At 55.7% G+C, this 18,213-nt stretch overlaps 1 protein-coding gene across 1 annotated transcript; it reads right to left on the minus strand.

The window, feature by feature from the left end:
* Positions 1–5,076: 5,076 nt before the first annotated feature.
* On the minus strand, positions 5,077–17,965 carry ALPK1 (alpha kinase 1). The gene is given in 20 exon segments (XM_036282296.1): positions 5,077–5,326; positions 6,423–6,491; positions 6,493–6,591; positions 7,554–7,617; positions 7,620–7,676; positions 7,679–7,717; positions 9,466–9,564; positions 9,567–9,608; positions 11,349–11,386; positions 11,388–11,531; positions 11,533–11,743; positions 11,746–11,853; positions 12,029–12,210; positions 12,321–12,408; positions 12,411–12,466; positions 12,468–12,681; positions 12,684–12,785; positions 17,192–17,255; positions 17,257–17,350; positions 17,955–17,965. Coding segments are annotated over 20 exon segments (2,031 nt in total).
* Between the last annotated feature and the right edge of the window lie 248 nt (positions 17,966–18,213).

The following is an 18,213-nucleotide window of genomic DNA, read 5'->3' on the forward strand; positions in this document are numbered from 1 at the left end:
GGAAGCTGTTTCCATTGTTGTCGTGATTCGCACTCCCACTCTCCACCCTGATCAGAAATCACGCTCCCTGCGTCTGGGACGTTCTGAGGTCACTTCAGGTGAGTGGTCGTGGCCACCAAGACAGTGTGCGTGGGAACAGGAGTGAACTCAGCAGGGTCACACTGGGAAAGAGACGGGTGATGATGAAAACAAAACAAACAAAACCATGTGCTCCGTCCTTCACACCTCGTGCTGGGCCCGTCAGCACCTGGTTCCTCCCCGGGCCAGGCACTGCGAGGCTCGGGCACTGGGCGCCCCCTGTCCTGCTGTTGCCAGACCCGGGCGCGTTTCTGTCCTTTCCGGGGGGGCCTGACCACAGCGGATGCGTCAGTCACTGCTGGGGGAGGCCAGAGCAGCAGCTGAGAGCAGCCCACACCCCTCCCCGCGGGAAGGCCTTGCTCTTTCATCCTGGTGTTTTGGCCCCAGGAGACGGGAGGGTCCCTTCTCCAGCGACTGCCCGGGTCGGCTGTACCAGACTCTGAGATGCTTCCTGAAAACAGTGTTTCCTGGATTGACGTATAGAATTTACAAAACACTGATTTTCTTCAAGGGTCTTTTCAGTTTACCTTTTAGTATTTGAGATCCACTCTGGTTGGCACAGGGTCTGAGCCTGGCATTTGGGAGACATCTTCAAAACCGTCAAGGGAGCAAAACAGTGGACATCCACCCAATGACCAGGCACTTCATTCACGTCATCTGCATTTCTCTAATGTTTAACGTTGTTGGTGACAGGACCAGCATTCTCCTGACATCCAGGGCAAGTTGGAGCCGTCGGTCTCCTCATGGGCTGCTACACAGCCAGGAGTGACAGGAGCATCTGGCCCGTGCGGGGTGGGTCTCTCGACGTTCCTGCCCCTCTGGGAACCCAGAGTGAACACAGTGAAAGCTGATACCAGGCGGCGCAGTGTAGAGAAGCCTCATGCACTTCACCTTGACCCTGCCTCCTTGGGGGCGCAGGCTGTGCATGCACGGGGCGGCTGGGGTGGGGGGCGGTGTGGCCGGAGGTGGCTGCACTGAATGATGCTGGCGTGCTCTCTGAAGTCCAGCTTCTCCGCCGCTTCGGTAGTGACTATGTGAAAGCCCTCGGCCTTTGACACTTCAATTTCCTTTGTCAGAAATGTGTGCGTTTGAGTCTTTGCACATGGCTCCTGGGCTCCCTGGCTCTTAACCTTGACACCCACGCAGGGTCTTCCTTGGGCATCTGTGGTGGGCAGGTCAGCCTGCTGCTCAGAGGGGGCTGTGTGCTGGCCTAGCCCATCCAGCTCAAACATGCCCCGGAGGCCGGGAAGGGTGCAGCTGGCCGGAGGCTTCGTCACGTGTCCCGTGCCCGCAGCTGCATGTGGTGCCTGACGGCTGTGCAGCCCAAGGGAACACACACAGGGCCCAGGTGCTGCCCGGAGAGCCGGCCCATTGAGCGCCAGTCGCGGTGGGTCCTTCTGTTATTGGAAAAACCATGTCAAATGTTTCACAAAAGTGTTTGTACAGTTCCTTTGCTTGGGGTGATTTGCGTAGGGAAGAAGGTGAACACTGGTGTCGGTGCAGAGAACACGTACAAAGTCCAGGCTGGGAGCTCCTGTCCGAGCAGTTACAGCGCTACAGGCTGCGGTAGCTGAGCAATGTCTGAAAATGTAAGTAACAGTAACAAGATAGGGCTTCCTTGGACTACAGATCCCTCTGACAAGATAATGGTCTGTGCTTTAAGAGAGAATTTGGCATATCAAAATATGCACAAAATGTAAACGATGAAGACATTTCTAATAACAGTGCTGCCTAAAATTCATCAGGACCTAGAAGAAAACAAAGATTCTTTCTCCTCAGCTTGTATCAGCTCCATGTAAGGTCTAAATGGCTACACACAAATCAAACTTTAAAGTTACCATAAGTTTTAAAAAGTGTTTAACTAGAGCTCTGGCCGGTTTGGCTCAGCGGTTACAGCATCGGACCAAAGAGTCGCAGATTTGATTCTGGTCAGGGGCACGTGCCTCGGTTGTGGTTCGTCCCTGGCCCTGGTCGGGGTTGTGCGGGAGGCAGCCAGTCGGTGTGTGTCTCTCTCTCCCTCCCACTCTGTCTGAAGGTAAATGGAAAAATGTCCTTGGGTGAGGATTAAAAAAGAAATTTAACTAGAAAGATATTTTTCTTACAAGAAATTTAATGAATGCATTTATTTAATATGAAATTAAACACTACATACTTATTTTTCTTCTCGCTTTTGAAAATCATTTCTACGAACAAGTGTAGCACAGTTACAGATTCAATTCCTTTACAAATACTGCTTTTTGTAATATGATAAACATTTTCTTCGGCTTGGTAAGTTAAAGGCTACTTGCCAGGCCTCCTCTATGAGCTCATGTCAGTACGAGATTCATGGAACGTTTGTTCCCGTGGCCCACGCCACGGAGCGGCCACGTCCGTGACTGGGGTTGGGAGCCCAGGGTCTCCAGCCTGCCCTCGGGGAGGGAGCCGCCCGGGAAACAGCTCTGTGTCAGCTGGACGATGAATTTGAGTCATCTCTGGTGACAGACCTGGGCCCTCTCGAGACAGGCAGCTCCCCTCCCGTGGATTCTGCTTTGTGGCGTCGTCTGCGGGACGGTGTGTGGACGGAAAGGAACATTCTGGATCTGTTTTCCTGTTAAATTCTCTGTTTTCCACCTCTTTTAGCCTCAGTAAAGCTGCCACTGACTGTGAGGGGAGCCCTTTGTCTGGGCACACAGCAGGGTCCCCCCTAATCCTCCTCACTGCACGCGAGTGCCGTGTACCGACTTAATCTGTGGACACGGCTGCCCTGTCACACGCTGATTCTCCTTCTCTGTGAGCAGGCGTCTCCCTGGCCCAGTGATGGATGGCTTGTTCTCTGAACAGTGGCCGCGGCGTGAGTGCCCCGGGGTGCAGACAAGCGGTGGGAACGGGCGGATCTGACGGCGGTTCAAGTTCACCAGAACCCGGCTCCGGGAAAGGATTATCCACACTCGCATTGTGGGGGAGCGTGTTCTCCATCTCAGCTGCAGGGCTTGCTCATGCTGGCGGGCGACGCACCACAATAAAGAGATTTATTTTCCCTCATCTCCCTGCTCTGTCACTCCACACCCAGTGTGTGCTGAAGGCAGGGGATGTGTGTGCCCGGACGGCAGACAGTGCCCTGGCCGCACAGCCCGCGTTAACCAGGGCCTGACGCTCCTGGGGGGAAAGGGCAAAACGGAGTCTCCTTCAGGGCTACTCCTCTCCTGACACCCTGTCACTTCACAGCAGAACCTTAAATTAAAAGTTGGTTATTTAGTTCCATCTAGAAAAATGATAATGGGTTTTTTTTCCTAAAAATTACTTGAAAATCCTCCAGTATCCATCCGTTTTGCTGTAAGAAATAAACATTAAAGAATAAGGGAGGAGCCTGGCCAGTGTGGCCCAGTGGTTGGGGTCGGCCGGTGCACCAAGGCGTCTGGTTCGACGCCGGGTCAGGGCACCTCCGGGGTTTCTGGCTCAGTCCCCAGGAGGGGTGTGCAGGAGGCAGCTGAGCCATGTTTCTCTCACTGATGCTTCTCTCTCTCCCTCTCTCTCTAAAGTCAATATAAACATATTTTAAAAAAGAATAGGGAGAAATGAGAAAAGCGAAAGATATCACTTCACTAATTTTATCAAACACCCAGTTTACATTAAAAACCCTGAATTGTCCCCAAAATGTGATTTGGGTTGCGGTCCCGGTTTCAGCGATAAGGCCGGCGGAGCCATCAGCAGCCTCTCCGAGGCCTCTGCGTCCAGTCCCGCCAGCGGGGCGAACGGTCAGCAGCTCCCCGCGGCTCTGCCCAGGCCCATCATTTCGCTCAAGACCGCAACACTGCGGGGTCGCAGTCCTGCCCCCCTGAGGCTCTGAGCGGGGACTCCCTGCAGCGCCCACAGGACGGGCCGGTGTGCTTCTTCCCTCCCCCCGACACCGGGCTGGGGTTCCCCACAACAAGGATTCCTGACGGTTCCCGGATTCGCTTCCGTCCTGACACCGTCCACCTGCAGCCGGCCAAGACCCCACCGCCAGGGGCTCGTCCCACCCGCCGGCCCCATGGCAGACGCCCAGGCCCGGGAAATCGGGGTCCCATGGCCCCTCCTTGGGCGTGATGACAGGCTGGAACGGCCCTGGTTTACGATCAGAGGATCTGACGCCGGCGGTGGACGGACATTCACGGGTCGGGGAGGTGGTGCCGAGCCCCCTCCTGGTGCGCCACCCTCCTGGCACCCCAGTCCGATCTCAGGGCACAGTCCACCTTCTCTCGCTCTCGCCTCCCGCTCCCCAGAGGCCGGGGTGGGGCTGGAAGGTCCAGGGTTCCAGTCTGGTCTTTCTGACGACCGCCCCTCCCGCAGCACCGGGCCACCTCACCAGAACAGATTCCCATCACCCGGGACACCCAGGCCGAGCCCTGTGCCCGCTCTGTCCCCGGGGCTGCGTGGGGCGGGTCGTGAGCACAGTCCTGCTCCTTTCCGGGAAGACCGGTCGCTGCACTGTTACTATGTTGCTGTTTAAAAGCTTTTAAAGAACCACCTTTACGGGATGTGTGGTTTTCCTTCCGGCCGGGTTTGCCAAGAGCTCTCGACCGCGGACTCACTGCCGATTGTAAGTAATTTTTCTAGATCGTTTCATCTTATGATTTCCCTTTATTTTGTGAATAAGATGATTTCCCCCCACTTCTTTAATAGACTCGTCGGTTTGGGTCCTTCAAGAAACAAATGCCAAGAAGGACTCAGACAGGCTAGACGTGCCGGGGCGTGGCTGGGGCTGCGTGGTGACGTACAGGGGCGTGGCTGGGGCTACGTGGTGACGTAAACGAGGAGTGATGGGCTGCGTGGTGACGTGCCGGGGCGTGGCTGGGGCTACGTGGTGACGTAAACAAGGAGTGGTGGGCTGCGTGGTGACGTACTGGGGCGTGGCTGGGCTGCGTGGTGACGTAAACGAGGAGTGACTGGGGCTGCGTGCTGACTGGGAGGCGGGAGGAGAAGGCCCAGGGCCTCGGCGCTGACACGTGGGCCTGAACCCGCCGGCCTCACCCGCTCCCCTCACAGCGCACCGGCCAGGCAGTCTCTCCGCCCGCAGCCCCCGGGGGCCAGGCTGGGAGGCTCCTGGCAGGGGGGGCCCGGCACCTGTGAGCGGCGAGCGGCCGCCCCGTCGCCACCCCAGACGGCCGAGGACTTGTCTGCTTTCTCGGTGGAAGGAAGGTCTCGGCCGAGGAAGACGACGGCGCAGTCATCACACTCACGCGCCGACCCCTCCCCGGAGCTGGGGGATGTCTCTGCGGTCCACAGGGCCCTGGGGGTCCGAGCTCGTTGCCAGTCACCCAGCCCGACAGAGAAGCTCGTCCGAGGACGAGGCCTCCGCCCCCGCAGAGCTTTTCAGGAAACTGCCACGTGAAGAAACACGGAGCCCGTTTGTCCTGTGTCTGACAGCAGACACATTTCAGCGAGGGTTTGGCATTTCAACTCGGGTCATCGTTTTTAAGGACTGACTATTGGATAAGTAGACCTGTCGCCTAGAACATACCCCAAGTCCCTGATTTTCAAGGACTTAGTAATGAAACACACTTATGGAATTTCTAAAATCACGGCATCGAGGATCCCTTTCGTGGGGACACATGTCCTCTCTGCCTTACTCAGTTGTCTGCATGTGCATTTGTTTGGCTCACATTCCTGAGAGCAGGCACCGCACAGTCACAGCTCCGGGCACTGGGCACACGGCCAGGACATGCCTGTCCTCAGCTGGGTGCTCCTCCAACCGGCGCCGGGACGCAGGGCAGACGGAGAGTTCCCCCCAGCGAGGGTGACACCGGCCGGGCAGAGCCTGAGGACACGCTGTGGGGGGGATGGAGAGGGTCCTGGGGGCGGTCACCACTTGAAGTAGTTATGATAAATCTCATCACTCAAACAAAGTGCAGTGTACTGGCTAATCATGCTGATAAAAAATACACTAAATGAACAGAAACGACTAAAATGTTAATGCCGAAAATTTAAAAGAAGCCAATTCAAGCACACGCCTCACAAAAGGCAAAAGGCCGGAGGATGGGAAAGCAGGACGATTCTACACGTGGAAACACCCAGGAGGGAGAAGCCTCACCCCTCAGGCCCCCTGAGGGAAGGGTAAGCAGCCGCTTGGGGTTGCTCCAGAGGGTCGCTCGGCAGAACAGGGCTGATCTGCTCATCGGTTACCTGATGTCTCCGACGCTCACAGGAACTCTCGGTATTTTCCAGGTATCATTTGCTACCTGGAGTCAAATTGACTGATTTAAATCCAAATATGCGCTGAGCAATCTGTAAAACAGTGATCGGTGGGCAAGTCACACAACCTCACGTTTCCATACAAATAATACTGAGAATGATGACTCCCAGCCTCACACACCTTGCAAACCGACTGCCAGTCTCGGTGATGGGAACACTCGTGAGGAAAATGGCCCTAAGCCAGGTCGCACGTTGGGGCGTCGCTTAGTTTTCACCACCTTCGTGTTGTCCGGCAATTTCATAAACTCCCCCAGGACGTGAGGTCCCACACTGGCCCACCTATCCACGGTCTTGTCCTCTAAACTCCAAGAAACAGGAGTGGGGGTTGTGTGACGTGGTGGAGGCTTGGGCTTTGGGTCGCCTTGTTTGCATGGGAAGTGCCTGACGGTGTTGGCCTGTAATGGAACCCAAAATCACAATTCTTTCATTAAAATGCTCACATCGAGCTCGGGTCGTGGCGTGCCGGACGCATTGCGTGTGGGGGCTCCCTGCCGCACCCCAGGTCACACATCCTTGTGAGCCCTGACGAAGCCATTTCCGGGGTGGGCGTCCATGTTTGCCGAATGCCCCACACAGTACTTGACACAGAAGTGCAAAGTAAAAGACAGTCTGTCACTGTGAGTGATAAGAACGGGTCTGGAGATGTCTCTGTGCAAAGCGAAAAAAGTCCCGCAGGGGTGAGAGGATGTTCAGGAGGCAGGTGTCCGGGACCCAAGGGAGAGAGTCGCTGGGGCAGCTGCCCTTGGACATTTAAAGAGATCGTGTTGAAGGGACTGTCTCCATGTCCCGCAGACAGAGTTGTAATTCATAGGACAGACCTGGACCAAATCTAAGACCTTCATGAAGGAGTATTTGAAAGTGAAAATGCATTTTTTCTCACGACTGGTTTAAGCCGTGGCTCAGTAATCACCTGATGGCAGGGGTGGGGGCCAGCCAGGATGAAACGGGACTCATGTGTCTCGTGGAGAGGGTAAGCTGCGTTGGATGTGAGCTCTTAAAGTAGCCACAGGACAAAGGAAGGCGTGCTCAGTGCTGGCCTGGCTGAGTGGGCCAGGCACCAGGACCACAGGTGTCCCCGTGGGACACCACACCTTCAGGGCATGGAGGCTCGTGTTTCTCACTAAGTGGATAACGTCAATAAAGGAGGCTGCAACTGAATTGATTGAATTTTACCAGAATGATGGTGGAGAAGGCAGCCATAGAAATCTAACCTAATACATATTTATGGGCCCGTTTGCCCCCAATCCTGCTTTCTTCCATCTCACCAGCAGACGACAGATGGGATGTAGAATATCTGTGTCAGGATCTTTTGTTCATAAAGCCTCTTGTAAAATTTGTGATGTAGCGCTGGGCGGTCGTCTGACGCTCCACGTCGGAAAAGCGGGCCCCAGCCCCTTGGGCTGCTTGGACTCCTTCCCAACGTACCTGCAGACACACAGGAGCCACCAGGTGACCCTTCCCGAGGATGGAGCCACTCCCGCGTCCCTGCTCCACATGGTGGTCTCTGAACTCCGCCCTCCCTGAGCATCACCGGCTGCTCCCTCGTCCCCTCCCCACCGGGCCCCGGGTGCAAGTTCACTTACACCTGGACATGCTTCACCTCCGTCCTCAGAGGACTTTCCTGCCTTTTTTGAAGGCTCATTCACTTACTAAAAGTGTGACTTTCATAGTTAAATGAAATTCTCACCTGAGGACACTTTAAAAAAAATCCTCACCAGAGGATATTTTTCTTGATTTATTTTTAGATAGAATTGGAGGGAGGGAGGGAGAGAGATAGGAAAACATCCATGTGAGAGAGAGACATCGATTGGTTGCCTCCTGCACTACCCTGACCGGGGCTGGGGATCAAACTTGCAATCCAACTACAGTGCCCTTACCTTAACCGGGAATCGAACCTGTGGCTCTTTGGTCCATGGGCCGATGCTCTAACTGCTGACCCAAACTGGACAGGGCTGAGGATACTTTAAAAAAAAAAAATTGATTTAAGCTGGGCCAGTGTGGCTTAGTGGTTGAGTGTCGACCCTGCACCAGGAGGTCACCTGTTCTATTCCCAGTCAGGGTACATGCCCAGGTTGTGGGCCCGATCCTCAGTGAGGGGCATGCAGGAGGCGGCCAATCCATGTTCTCTCTTGTCCATGTTTCTATCTCTCTGTCCCTCTTCCTCTCTCTCTAAAATAAATAAAAAATTTTAAAAATTTATTTCAGAAAGAGAGGAGGAGGAGGAGAGAGAGATCAGTGTGAAAGAAACATGTATTGGCTGCCTCCTGCACGCCCCCCACTGGGGATCAAGCCCACAACCTGGGCATGTGCCCTAACTGGGAATAGAACCGGGACCTCTCAGTCCATGGGACGATGCTTCATCCACTGAGCCACACCGGCCAGGCCTGCTGGCGTTTTTAGTAAGAGTGTTTAATGCTCTATCTGTCCTGCCATCTGGCCAGAAACTACATCTTTCTTGTCTTTCTGAGAGGGTGATAATGTTTCGGCAATGGGTCTGAGTTTATGTACATCCATTAAAGACGCTGACATGATGTGGATCAACCCTTGGAAACTGTTACCAATGAATTAATGAGGAGGAAGGGGTAGAAAACTGGAAATGTAGATTTTGACCAACTTCTTCAGCCTTTTCAAATCTCATAAATAGTACAGTGGCCCCTCCTTACGGGGGATATGCTCCAAGACCCCCAGTGGGTGCCTGGTGCTGAACCTGAAATGTACTGTTTTCCCTGTGTACACGCCTGTGACCCAGTTCAGTGTATAAATGAGGCACCGTAAGAGATAAACAACAACAACGTAATGAGATAGACTGTAGCACATCATGAGGATGTGGCTTTATGAAGTGGAATCGGGGTGACCTGAGCACAAGCACTGATTCCTCGATGGTCCATCTGATGAAGGAGGTGGCTAAGTGGCCGATGGGTGGGGTAATGTTGACAGGATGGACAGAGTGCTGGACAAAGGGGTGGTTCTCATCCGAGCAGAACCGACGGGCAGTGTGAGATTTTATCCTGCTGCTCAGAGTGGCACACGATTTAAACGTATGGTTCATGTATTTCTGGAATTTTCAGACCATGGTTAACCAGGGGCAACCGAAAGTGCAGAAGCAGAGCCGTGGATGGGAAACTGGAGTGAAGAGAGGAAGTGAGCCTCGTTCCTCAGTACAGAGATGTTCTTAATCCATAGTTTCCTCCTGATGAAGATAATGAACCCAGAAAGAGTCTTTGTCTGCCTTTCTTCACATCAGGTAGTCCCCCAAATATGCAACAGCTTCCTGCCTGCCCACAAGTCGGATGTTTTAGAATATCTCTACAAAAGAGCATCTGTAAAAAACAAAATAAGATGAACACGGACCTTATTTTCCAAAGGATGTCACAAGTATGAATAACGTTGAAGTAACACAGGCCCTAATCCAGGTTATCTGAACTCTTCAATTTCTTTATACATTTCTCAAATGTCAGTCTTCCATGGTGACCAACAACAAGTTAGCAAAGTACAAAAAGCAAGCTGAGCTTCTCAAATAAAACGAAAACTAGCCTTCAATTCACAGATATCGTCTGTGACGGCAGCAGCAAGGTAAGTCCAGGGCTTCACTATGAAAGGAGAGAATACCTTCTTCCAGTTACCTGGGGCTCCAGGTCACAGAGGCTACTACCTGGGGACAGGGACAGAAACACACCAGGGACCCAAGAGTGTATAGTAAAGACATCGTACTTTCTTGTCCTTGTGTTGTTTGATTTGGGGAAGTCCAGCAATTACTTGAGAAGCTATAGCTCCTGGAGAAAGATATAAACTTGACTGAAAAGGAAAAAGTAAGGACCAGCCCTACCTAAAGAACAGCAATGCAAACACACACACCTCTGAGGAGAGGCTGGCATGAACCCTGAGGGGGAAATGCAACATTTTGGGATGCTGTATGATGTCACTTTTATATCGAATTTTTTTAGAAAAGCTCAGACTGTGGTTGGCAGAGGTGGAGGGGGGCTGGAGGAAGCTGGACAGAGGTACAGACTCAGTTGGGATGACAGGTCCTAGGGCGAACACTCTGCGTGGACAGTTGGTGCAAACACTCTGCGCGAACACTTGGCAGTGGACACCACATGGGGACACAGGAGGGTCCAGAGAGGAAACCCCGAGCTTCTCATCACAAGGAGAATCGTCGTCCTTTTCCTTTGGTTGTTCTGTCCTTGCTGTTGGATCCGCCTGAAGGTGGAGTTAGCAGACCTACTGTAGTTGTCCATGATGCGTGTGGTCAGACCAGCAAGCTGTCTGCCGTGAACGTACGCGGGATGGGTGTCCATTATTTCTCAACACAACGGGGGTACTGATTCCTGGGTCCATGCCCTCCTATCACGTGGGGTTTCTGGGGCGAGGCCTTGGGAGTTTAGAAGCCCAGGGGTTCCCATTGGTGCCAAGATCGAGAACTGCCTAAGTACCAGTGCGCAGCAATCCATGCGGTTTCTCCTGAAATGCACTTTGCTGCAGGTTTTTTCATTCCGATAACCCGTCAGTATCTTGGGCATCAGGATGGGACCCTCTGGGCTGAGAGAGGAACCTTGTTTTGTTTCTAAGCCGTACTGGACGCGTGGCCCGGTGGGTGCCTTCGCCCCACCCCAGGTCCCCGCTGCAGGAAGTGACCTCAGGGTGCTCCTTATGCAGGAAGTAGCTGCTGATCGGCACAGTGAGGGCACCAGGCCGGAAGCCCCTCGGTGGGCAGGTGTGAAATCTCTGCCCACTGGAAGGATGGAGTCTAACCAGGTCAAAGACAGACGCCCAGCGCAAACTGCACCACAGCCGTCTGGGAGCCTGATGACCGCTCCCCAGTCCGCTGGGATCCCTGCCTCCCGACCGCCTTGTGGCAAGTCCCCCACTATGAGGTGGCCCGAGTGAGCCTCTAACCTTTGGAGCCCCTGGGGCCCATCATGCCAAGTCAGGGATCCCCTGCGGGACCCAGAGCATGACCGGCCCCTGTGCCCTGAGCTTTCAGTGACGCTCACAAGCTCTTTGAGGGCCCAGCCGTGAGGCGCCTCCTGGGCCGCACCTGTGCAGGCTGTGGTCCTCACTGTACGCCCGGTGGAGCTGGCTGGGCTGGACGCTCCCGGAACAGCCAGTCATGCGTCAGTCCCGCCAGGACTCTTTCAAGGTCATCGGGCTGCAGGGTGCGAGCCTCAAGAGTCTCCTGCCTTGTCCTTCCTGCCAAAGAAATGGAAGAACTTCTGCTGGAGTTCAGGTAGGACCTCGGGTCGCCCCTCAGAGGACCCGCAGGAAAACGCAGGAGACGTCCAGCAGGACGGGCTGCAGCTCCGGCCGCCGTTGAGCAGGTTCCCAGGCTGGCTCCCCTCCTCGGGGGTAGTGCATCCCTCGTGGCCGCCAGAGGCGGGGCCCCAGCCCCCTGACCACACCTCTGGGCACATGCGCTGCCCCCTGGGGCCAAGCAGCTGGCCCTCCTCGTCCACTGAGAAGGATCAGGGTCTGAGTCCTGCTGCTGGACTGAGCCACCACCTTGTCCTGACTCAGGATCTTGAACAGGCCAAAGAGGAGCCACAGGGTGACAAGCCGTTGTGCAGCCTCTGCCCAGAGAACCCCCGACTCCATGAGAGTCTCCCTGTTTCCTCCGCACTGTCGGCTGATTCTCCTTCTAGGTCCCCAGAGAGGGGCTCCCCTTAGACGCAGGGTCTGTGCCTCTCGGGGTTCGCTCTTCTCGCCAGCCCTGTCTGTGGCATCATAGCTGATTTTCAAAAACTCTTGATTATTTCAAAAGTTTCTTCTTTGTGGGTCAAAGGATGTGTGGCCATGTTCTCGGGTCACCCAGAACCAGAAGACAACCAAGAAGCAGACCCGAGTGAGGGTCTGGAGCCCGCAGTTCTGACGGCTGCATTTCCTCCAGGCCTCACTCCCACAGCCCTGCGCCAGGGGCCGGGGGGCCTGTGGTGCGCAAGGAGGGCAGGTGGGCAGGGCTTGTGGCTCAGAGAAGACTCTGAGCAGTGGTCCTCGGATGCCAGGAAAGAAAGACCATGGAGCCCCGAAGACAGCACAGCTCTCCGGCCCGGGCAGCGGCACCCCAAGTGTCCATAGGAGGTTCTCTGCTGGGTTCTTTTCTGGGTGACCTGTGATCAACGGGCTGCTCATGTCCTCCCAGCTCACAGAAGAGCTGCACCAAGAACTAGAGCTCCGGCGGTCACACACGGCCGTGTGCTGTGGCCTGGCCGTGCGGCTCGGTCTCCCCATCTGGATCCCAGGAGACTCGGAAGGCATCCGTGCGGGCCCAGTTCCTCCTGCCAGCCCGCCTGAGCCTTTCCTGACCGCTCTCGGCCCTCTGGGAGGAAGACAGTCCTGGGAAACACGGTTTGTCTTCCATGCTCACAGTGTCTGGCTGTGTGTCTGTCCTCGGTGCCATATGCAGATTCCCGGGTCCGCGTCCCTCTGTCTACTTTTGTTCTCACAAGTGCTCTCAAGCACTTGGCACACGGAAGCCGAGGGCTCTCTGGAAATCCACGTGCCTGAGCAGGATGGTTTGTCCGGCCCACACCGGAAAGCCCCCTGGCACGTAAGACCCGTCCTCTGCTTTTGGAGGTGATCCTTCACCTGGGTGACAATGCACACGATTTCCCCGCCGAGAGACTGGCTCTGTCCTGGGGGCGTCTCCCGTCACACCCAGTCACGTGGTCAGGTAGAAAGGAGGAGGACACGAGGACTTCAGGACTCAGTGAGGGGCGGAGTCTCGTATCTGAGGTCACAACCAGAGTCATTCCTGAGAAGGGACCAGTCTTTCACGCCTACTGTGGCTTGAGAACCATCGGCCAACCTCTCCGTGGAGAGCACAGCCCCCGAGCAGGGCTGTTCACAGAACTTACCATCCGGAAGGGATGTTCCGGGGTAGGAAGGGACTTTCTGGACGCTTCACTTACGCTGGCTTCCACCACGTGGGAGGGGCCCAGCCGACAGACGTCTGTTTCTCCCTCAGTGGGGAACGTACTCATTTAGCTGCTTGTCCATCCCTCCTTCCAGGGGCCTCCGAGTGCCTGGTGACCCGGCCCCTGGGACTTCTCACTCCCTCTGCCAGGGCACAGAGGCCTGCTTCCTGCCCCTGGAACCAGCTGGGACAGGGCCCACTTCAGGCTCTACTTGCATTACTCTGGTCTGCCCCTGTCTGTTTACCCTTCACCTCTCCATGGCTCCCTGCTCCAGTGTGACTGTCGCTAAGGCCTCCCCAACCCCTGCTCCATCGTGCGGGACAGACACCTGGCCGCTCCGCGCTGTTTCCAAAGTGGGTCACACACTCGCTCTTTGCAATGGGACCTTTACTAAAGCCTGGAACTAGGGCCCATTTCCCTCCTCCTCCAGCCAAACTGCCCCTGTGATCTGTGGGCCCCACAGGATGTGGAGGAAGGGACGCTGTGCCTTCTGGTCGGCGTTCATGGGTCTGACTGAGCCTTCTCCCCTGGGAACCAGCCCTGGTGTGTCAGGAAGCACAGGGTGCCCACGGAGCCCACGCCGGCCGACGGAGCCCCAGTCACAGCCAGCCCACCCGTGTCGGGGCCCAGCTTCCCAGCCAACGCGACAGAAGAAAGGGGTGACCCGGTGAACTCCCGCTGTAGGTGCTGTTTTGATTTGTACGTGGTTCTCCTATTACCTTCGTTTCTCAGATGAGGAAATGCAGACGCTGGTAACGGCCGAGAGTGTAAGCCCGGATCTGCACTCTCAGCCAAGTGACCCCAGAGTCCGGCATTTCAGTGGGTGGGCACAGTGCGGGTGTGTCACTGCGGGTGTGCACAGTGCGTGTGTGCCAGAGTGTGGGTGTGCACAGTGCGGGTGGGTCACAGTGAGGGTGGGTCAGAGTGTGGGTGGGCACAGTGCGGGTGGGCACACCATCTCACCTCCCGCCTCTCTTGAGAGTAGTAAGCAGTTTTATTTTTTATCCTCACTCGAGGACATTTTCCCATTTTTTTGTTCAGGTAGAGTGGGAGGGAGAGAGAGGAACAGAGAGAGAGAGAGAAACATCGATGTGAAGGGACACATCGAGTGGCTGCCACCTGCACGACCAACCAGGGCCGGGGACAAACTGCAACCGAGGTACGTGCCCTTAGCGGGAACTGAACCCGGGTCTCTCAGGACCGCAGGTCGACGCTCTAACCGCTGAGCCAAACCGGCCAGGACGAGAGTAGTAAGCAGTTTTAGTCTTTGTCTAAAAATGTCTATTTTCTCACTTACAAATGATAATTTTTGCTGGGTATAAAATGCTAGATCGAAAGCTATTTTGTCTTAAGTTTTTGGAGATTCTTGACTGTGTTGTTGCTGGCAAGATGCATTTGCAAGTCTAAATATGTACTTAATCAGTCTTTTCTCTGTTTCCTTTCAGATTTCCTCTTTGTTTGATTTTTTAAAAATAGTGTACTGTACTGTGTCTAGGTGATTTTTTTAAAGAAAAGTTTTCTTCAGTGGAAAGACATGTTTTTCTCCAGTTCTCAGTAAGTTCTACTGTGCTTAGTGCTTTTTCCATTCTATTCTCGGAATTTTTTAAACATCTTTGTCATCTTCTCATCCACTTACCTCTGTTCTTCCTTCTTGTGTTTTCTTTGATACAATGTCCAGTTCTGCAGTTTTCTCTCACACTTTCAGACTTGTTTCCGGCAGGTCGGTCAGGGCGTCAGAACACCTGAGAAACTGGCCCTGGGGCATCATCTTCATTGCAAGGTGGCCCCAGGTGGGCAGGCGAGCACGTGTGCCCCCTACAGACCCTCCCCTCTAGTCACGGGAGCCCAGAGACCTGCAGCCCAGGTGCTCTGTGTTTTAGCTCCTGAAAGGTCCATGTGCTTCTTTTTTAAATCAGTGGATTCATTTTCTTCCCTGTTGTGCCTTAAGCTTAGCAGTTTGACCGCTAGTCTCCCAGGTTGTTATTCTTGCACTTCTGTGACTTCTGTGGCTGTTTGGAGCGGCTTTTCCTTGTGTGCTCTCCTCCCTGTGTCCCGTTTCCTCTGGGTGCTCACGAACTGTGGCCCCGGGGCCTCGGCAGGCCGTCCTCTGGGCCCTGGGCTTCTCTGGAGCCATCGTCACCTCACCTCCTGGGCCCTGGAAATCTCCGTCCTGAGCCGTTCTTTCTTAATCAGTTGTTGGGGATCCCTGGGGAGAGGGAGGACTCAGACTGGACGGCTCGTGGGCTGCAGCCTCGTTTCATGGCCGTGCAGGCCTCTGGGAGTCCCAGCTTCCCACAGGTGTTTCGTGCTCACGCAGGCCCCAGGCCCGTGTCTGGCGCCTACACAGGTTGGCCAGTTGGGCCCTTCCCTCGGGACTGGCCGTGTGTCGCCCCCGGTGGGTGTCACAAGCAGGAGCCCGCTGTTCTGGTGGCGACCCCTGCTGTCTCCGGCACTCAGGCACGAACTCACCGTGTCTGTGCAACGGGAGAAGGTCTGCACTTGTCAGCCTGGCCCGTGGATGGACCTGGGGTCTGGACCTTCACCTGCGGCGGGACAGGTGTTGTCTCCCAGGCCCAAGGCAGGCTCCATGGGCCCTGACGCCCAGGCTGCTGGCTTCCTGGCCTTTGGGAAGTGTTTTGGGGGGACAGGAGGACGTGCTGTCCCCCATGAGGAGGCGACCCTCCTGCCTGTGCCCAGGTGTCCTGAGTGCTGCGGGCTCTCCTGTCCTGCCCGGGCAGCACCGCTCCGGCCCCTCCCTCTCGAGATGCTGGTGCTGACACACAAGCACCAGCTCCGAGGCTGGGTCTGGGGCGCTTCTGAGAGAGTCCCAGGGGACAAGGCACCCCAACTCATCTCAGACCATGCCATGTGAGCAGATGGCTCCTGATGCCATGGAGGCTGGCTCGTCTCAGACACTCTGTGGAGACAAGTCCGTGGGACAGTCAACAGAGCAAACCCAACACACCAGCAAGCAAATCCAAAAACATGGGTTTGGCCACATAAACAAAGGTGTCCACGCATCTGCCCCCACCGGACCCCATGGTCGCAGCGATGCCACGACGCCTGTGCCCGCCCATCACTGCACCTCCTGCCATCGGAAGGAGCATCCGCCGTTAGGGTCCCTCCTACTCAATATGGCAAAGTCCCCAGATCTGGGACCTGGACAGGAACTTTTCCTTCAGGTCCACTCTTTCCCTGCAGTCCCTCCAGAAAGTGAGGCCCGGCCGCGAGGGCATGAAGGCGGAGGGGCCCGCGTGCCCTGGCCGCTGTCCCAGCCCCCTCTGCCCAGCGGTGTCCCCTTGCAGTTGGTGCAGCTCCTTGTCGGAGGAAATGAAGGTATCTCAACCTCTCAAAGACCAGTCATCACCACAGTAACAAGAGCTAAACCCAGTTTTAGAACGAGCCAGTCCTGTTCCTGGGAAGGGCAGCGTCCACTGGCCTCAGCCCCCCTTGAACCAGAACAGCCACGTGTTTCCAGCCCCCTCGTTAGAAGTGATTTAAATACTAATTGGAGAGTCCCGCGGAGGGGGCTTGGCTGGAGCAGGGAGGCCCCACACCCCCACTTACGAAGTCACAGAACGTGGTCTGTTCCCCTTTTTGTCCCCAGCGACAGGGGGAAAGGGGCACTTGAGGTAAGTCAGGACCAGAACCGGGGCTGATGGGAAACCCTCCAGTTACCCCGTGTGCCTGCCCAGTGTCCTCCAGAGAGGAGACGGGCAGCTAAGAAGAAGCAGAATTCTAATCTGCTTTCTAAAGGCTCTTGGTCAAAAGCACAGCAGTTCAGACCCCCCCCCCCCCGAAAGCCGCAAGACAGACCTGTCAGAAGACAAAAGCTCCAATTAGTATTTTCCACACCCTTTCACGATTTTCTCTGCTGCTCTGGCTCTGGGTCCCTTTATGCCGGGTCTTTGTGCGGGGGTGAGGCGGGCAGGCTGCGTCCTCGGGGTCAGGGCGCCTCGGGGCGGCCCAGGACCAGGGCGGGGTGTGCCTACCTGTGCCGAGCGACACGTGGGCCTGGTGAGCGACCAGCTGCGGGGCCATCAGCGTGGGGGGGCCACAGCCCGTGTAGCCCTCTGGGCACCTGCAGGAGGGGCCGGTCGCTCAGGAACAGGATGGCCCAGCGGTGGCACAGTCCCGGGCGAGGTGGAGGCCTTCAAGGACACCTGGAGGACAGGCAGACACGAGACAGCGAGGCCTGCGCCTGCCCCGCAGAGAAGGTGTCTGGGACCAAGCCCAGCCCTCCAAGTGTTTTCATGAGACAGAAAACACTGTACGAGGTGACTGAGCGGGAAGAAAAAAATAAGTCCAATTTAGCCGTGGAATAAACAATATTTCTTGCCTTCCATTTCCCTATTCCATTCCTATTGTTAGACGAGTGATGAAAACGTCCTTCCAAACAGCACAAGGGTGACGTGGAAAGTGCCCTTTGTGTCCGGGGGAGGAGGCTGACTGGCGGGCGAAGGACCTGGGCTGTTGTTTCTCTTGGGAACAAGCTGCCTGAGGAGACGGGATTCCTCTCCGCGCTTGCCCGCCCGGTTCATCTGGAAAGCGATCCCATCTGAGGCTCTGCTCGGCCCAGTGATCCCCGGGACTGAACACAGGCCCCTCTGCTCGAATCCAAAGTCTCTCTCCCAACGTCGCATTACCAGAACCAGCGGTGACGTGTGATCCAAGCCTTTTGTTAAACAACCTCTCTCCACCTCCTGAACCCAGGAGAACGGAGGTTTATTTATCAGGTCTTGCCCAGGACCCGACCTCACCGGCATCCCTGCCTTCGAAGAGCCCGGCTCCCCACTCCGTGCCAGCTCGAGGCTAAGTGAAGAGCACCCATTGGAACCTGGCTCCCTGGCTCCCTGGCTCCCTGGCTCCCTGGCTCCCTGGCTCCCTGGCCTGGCTTAGGACAAAAATGAACGTACAGATTTGAACTAGGAAACACAGAGGACTTGCCGGCTACAGGCTGGAGAGAGGCAGAAAGTAGGGTGGGGCTGAGACACACTGATGCCTCACCAGGCTG

This window comes from Molossus molossus, unplaced genomic scaffold (assembly GCF_014108415.1).
Source record: "Molossus molossus isolate mMolMol1 unplaced genomic scaffold, mMolMol1.p scaffold_m16_p_4, whole genome shotgun sequence".
NCBI classification, from domain to species: domain Eukaryota; kingdom Metazoa; phylum Chordata; class Mammalia; order Chiroptera; family Molossidae; genus Molossus; species Molossus molossus.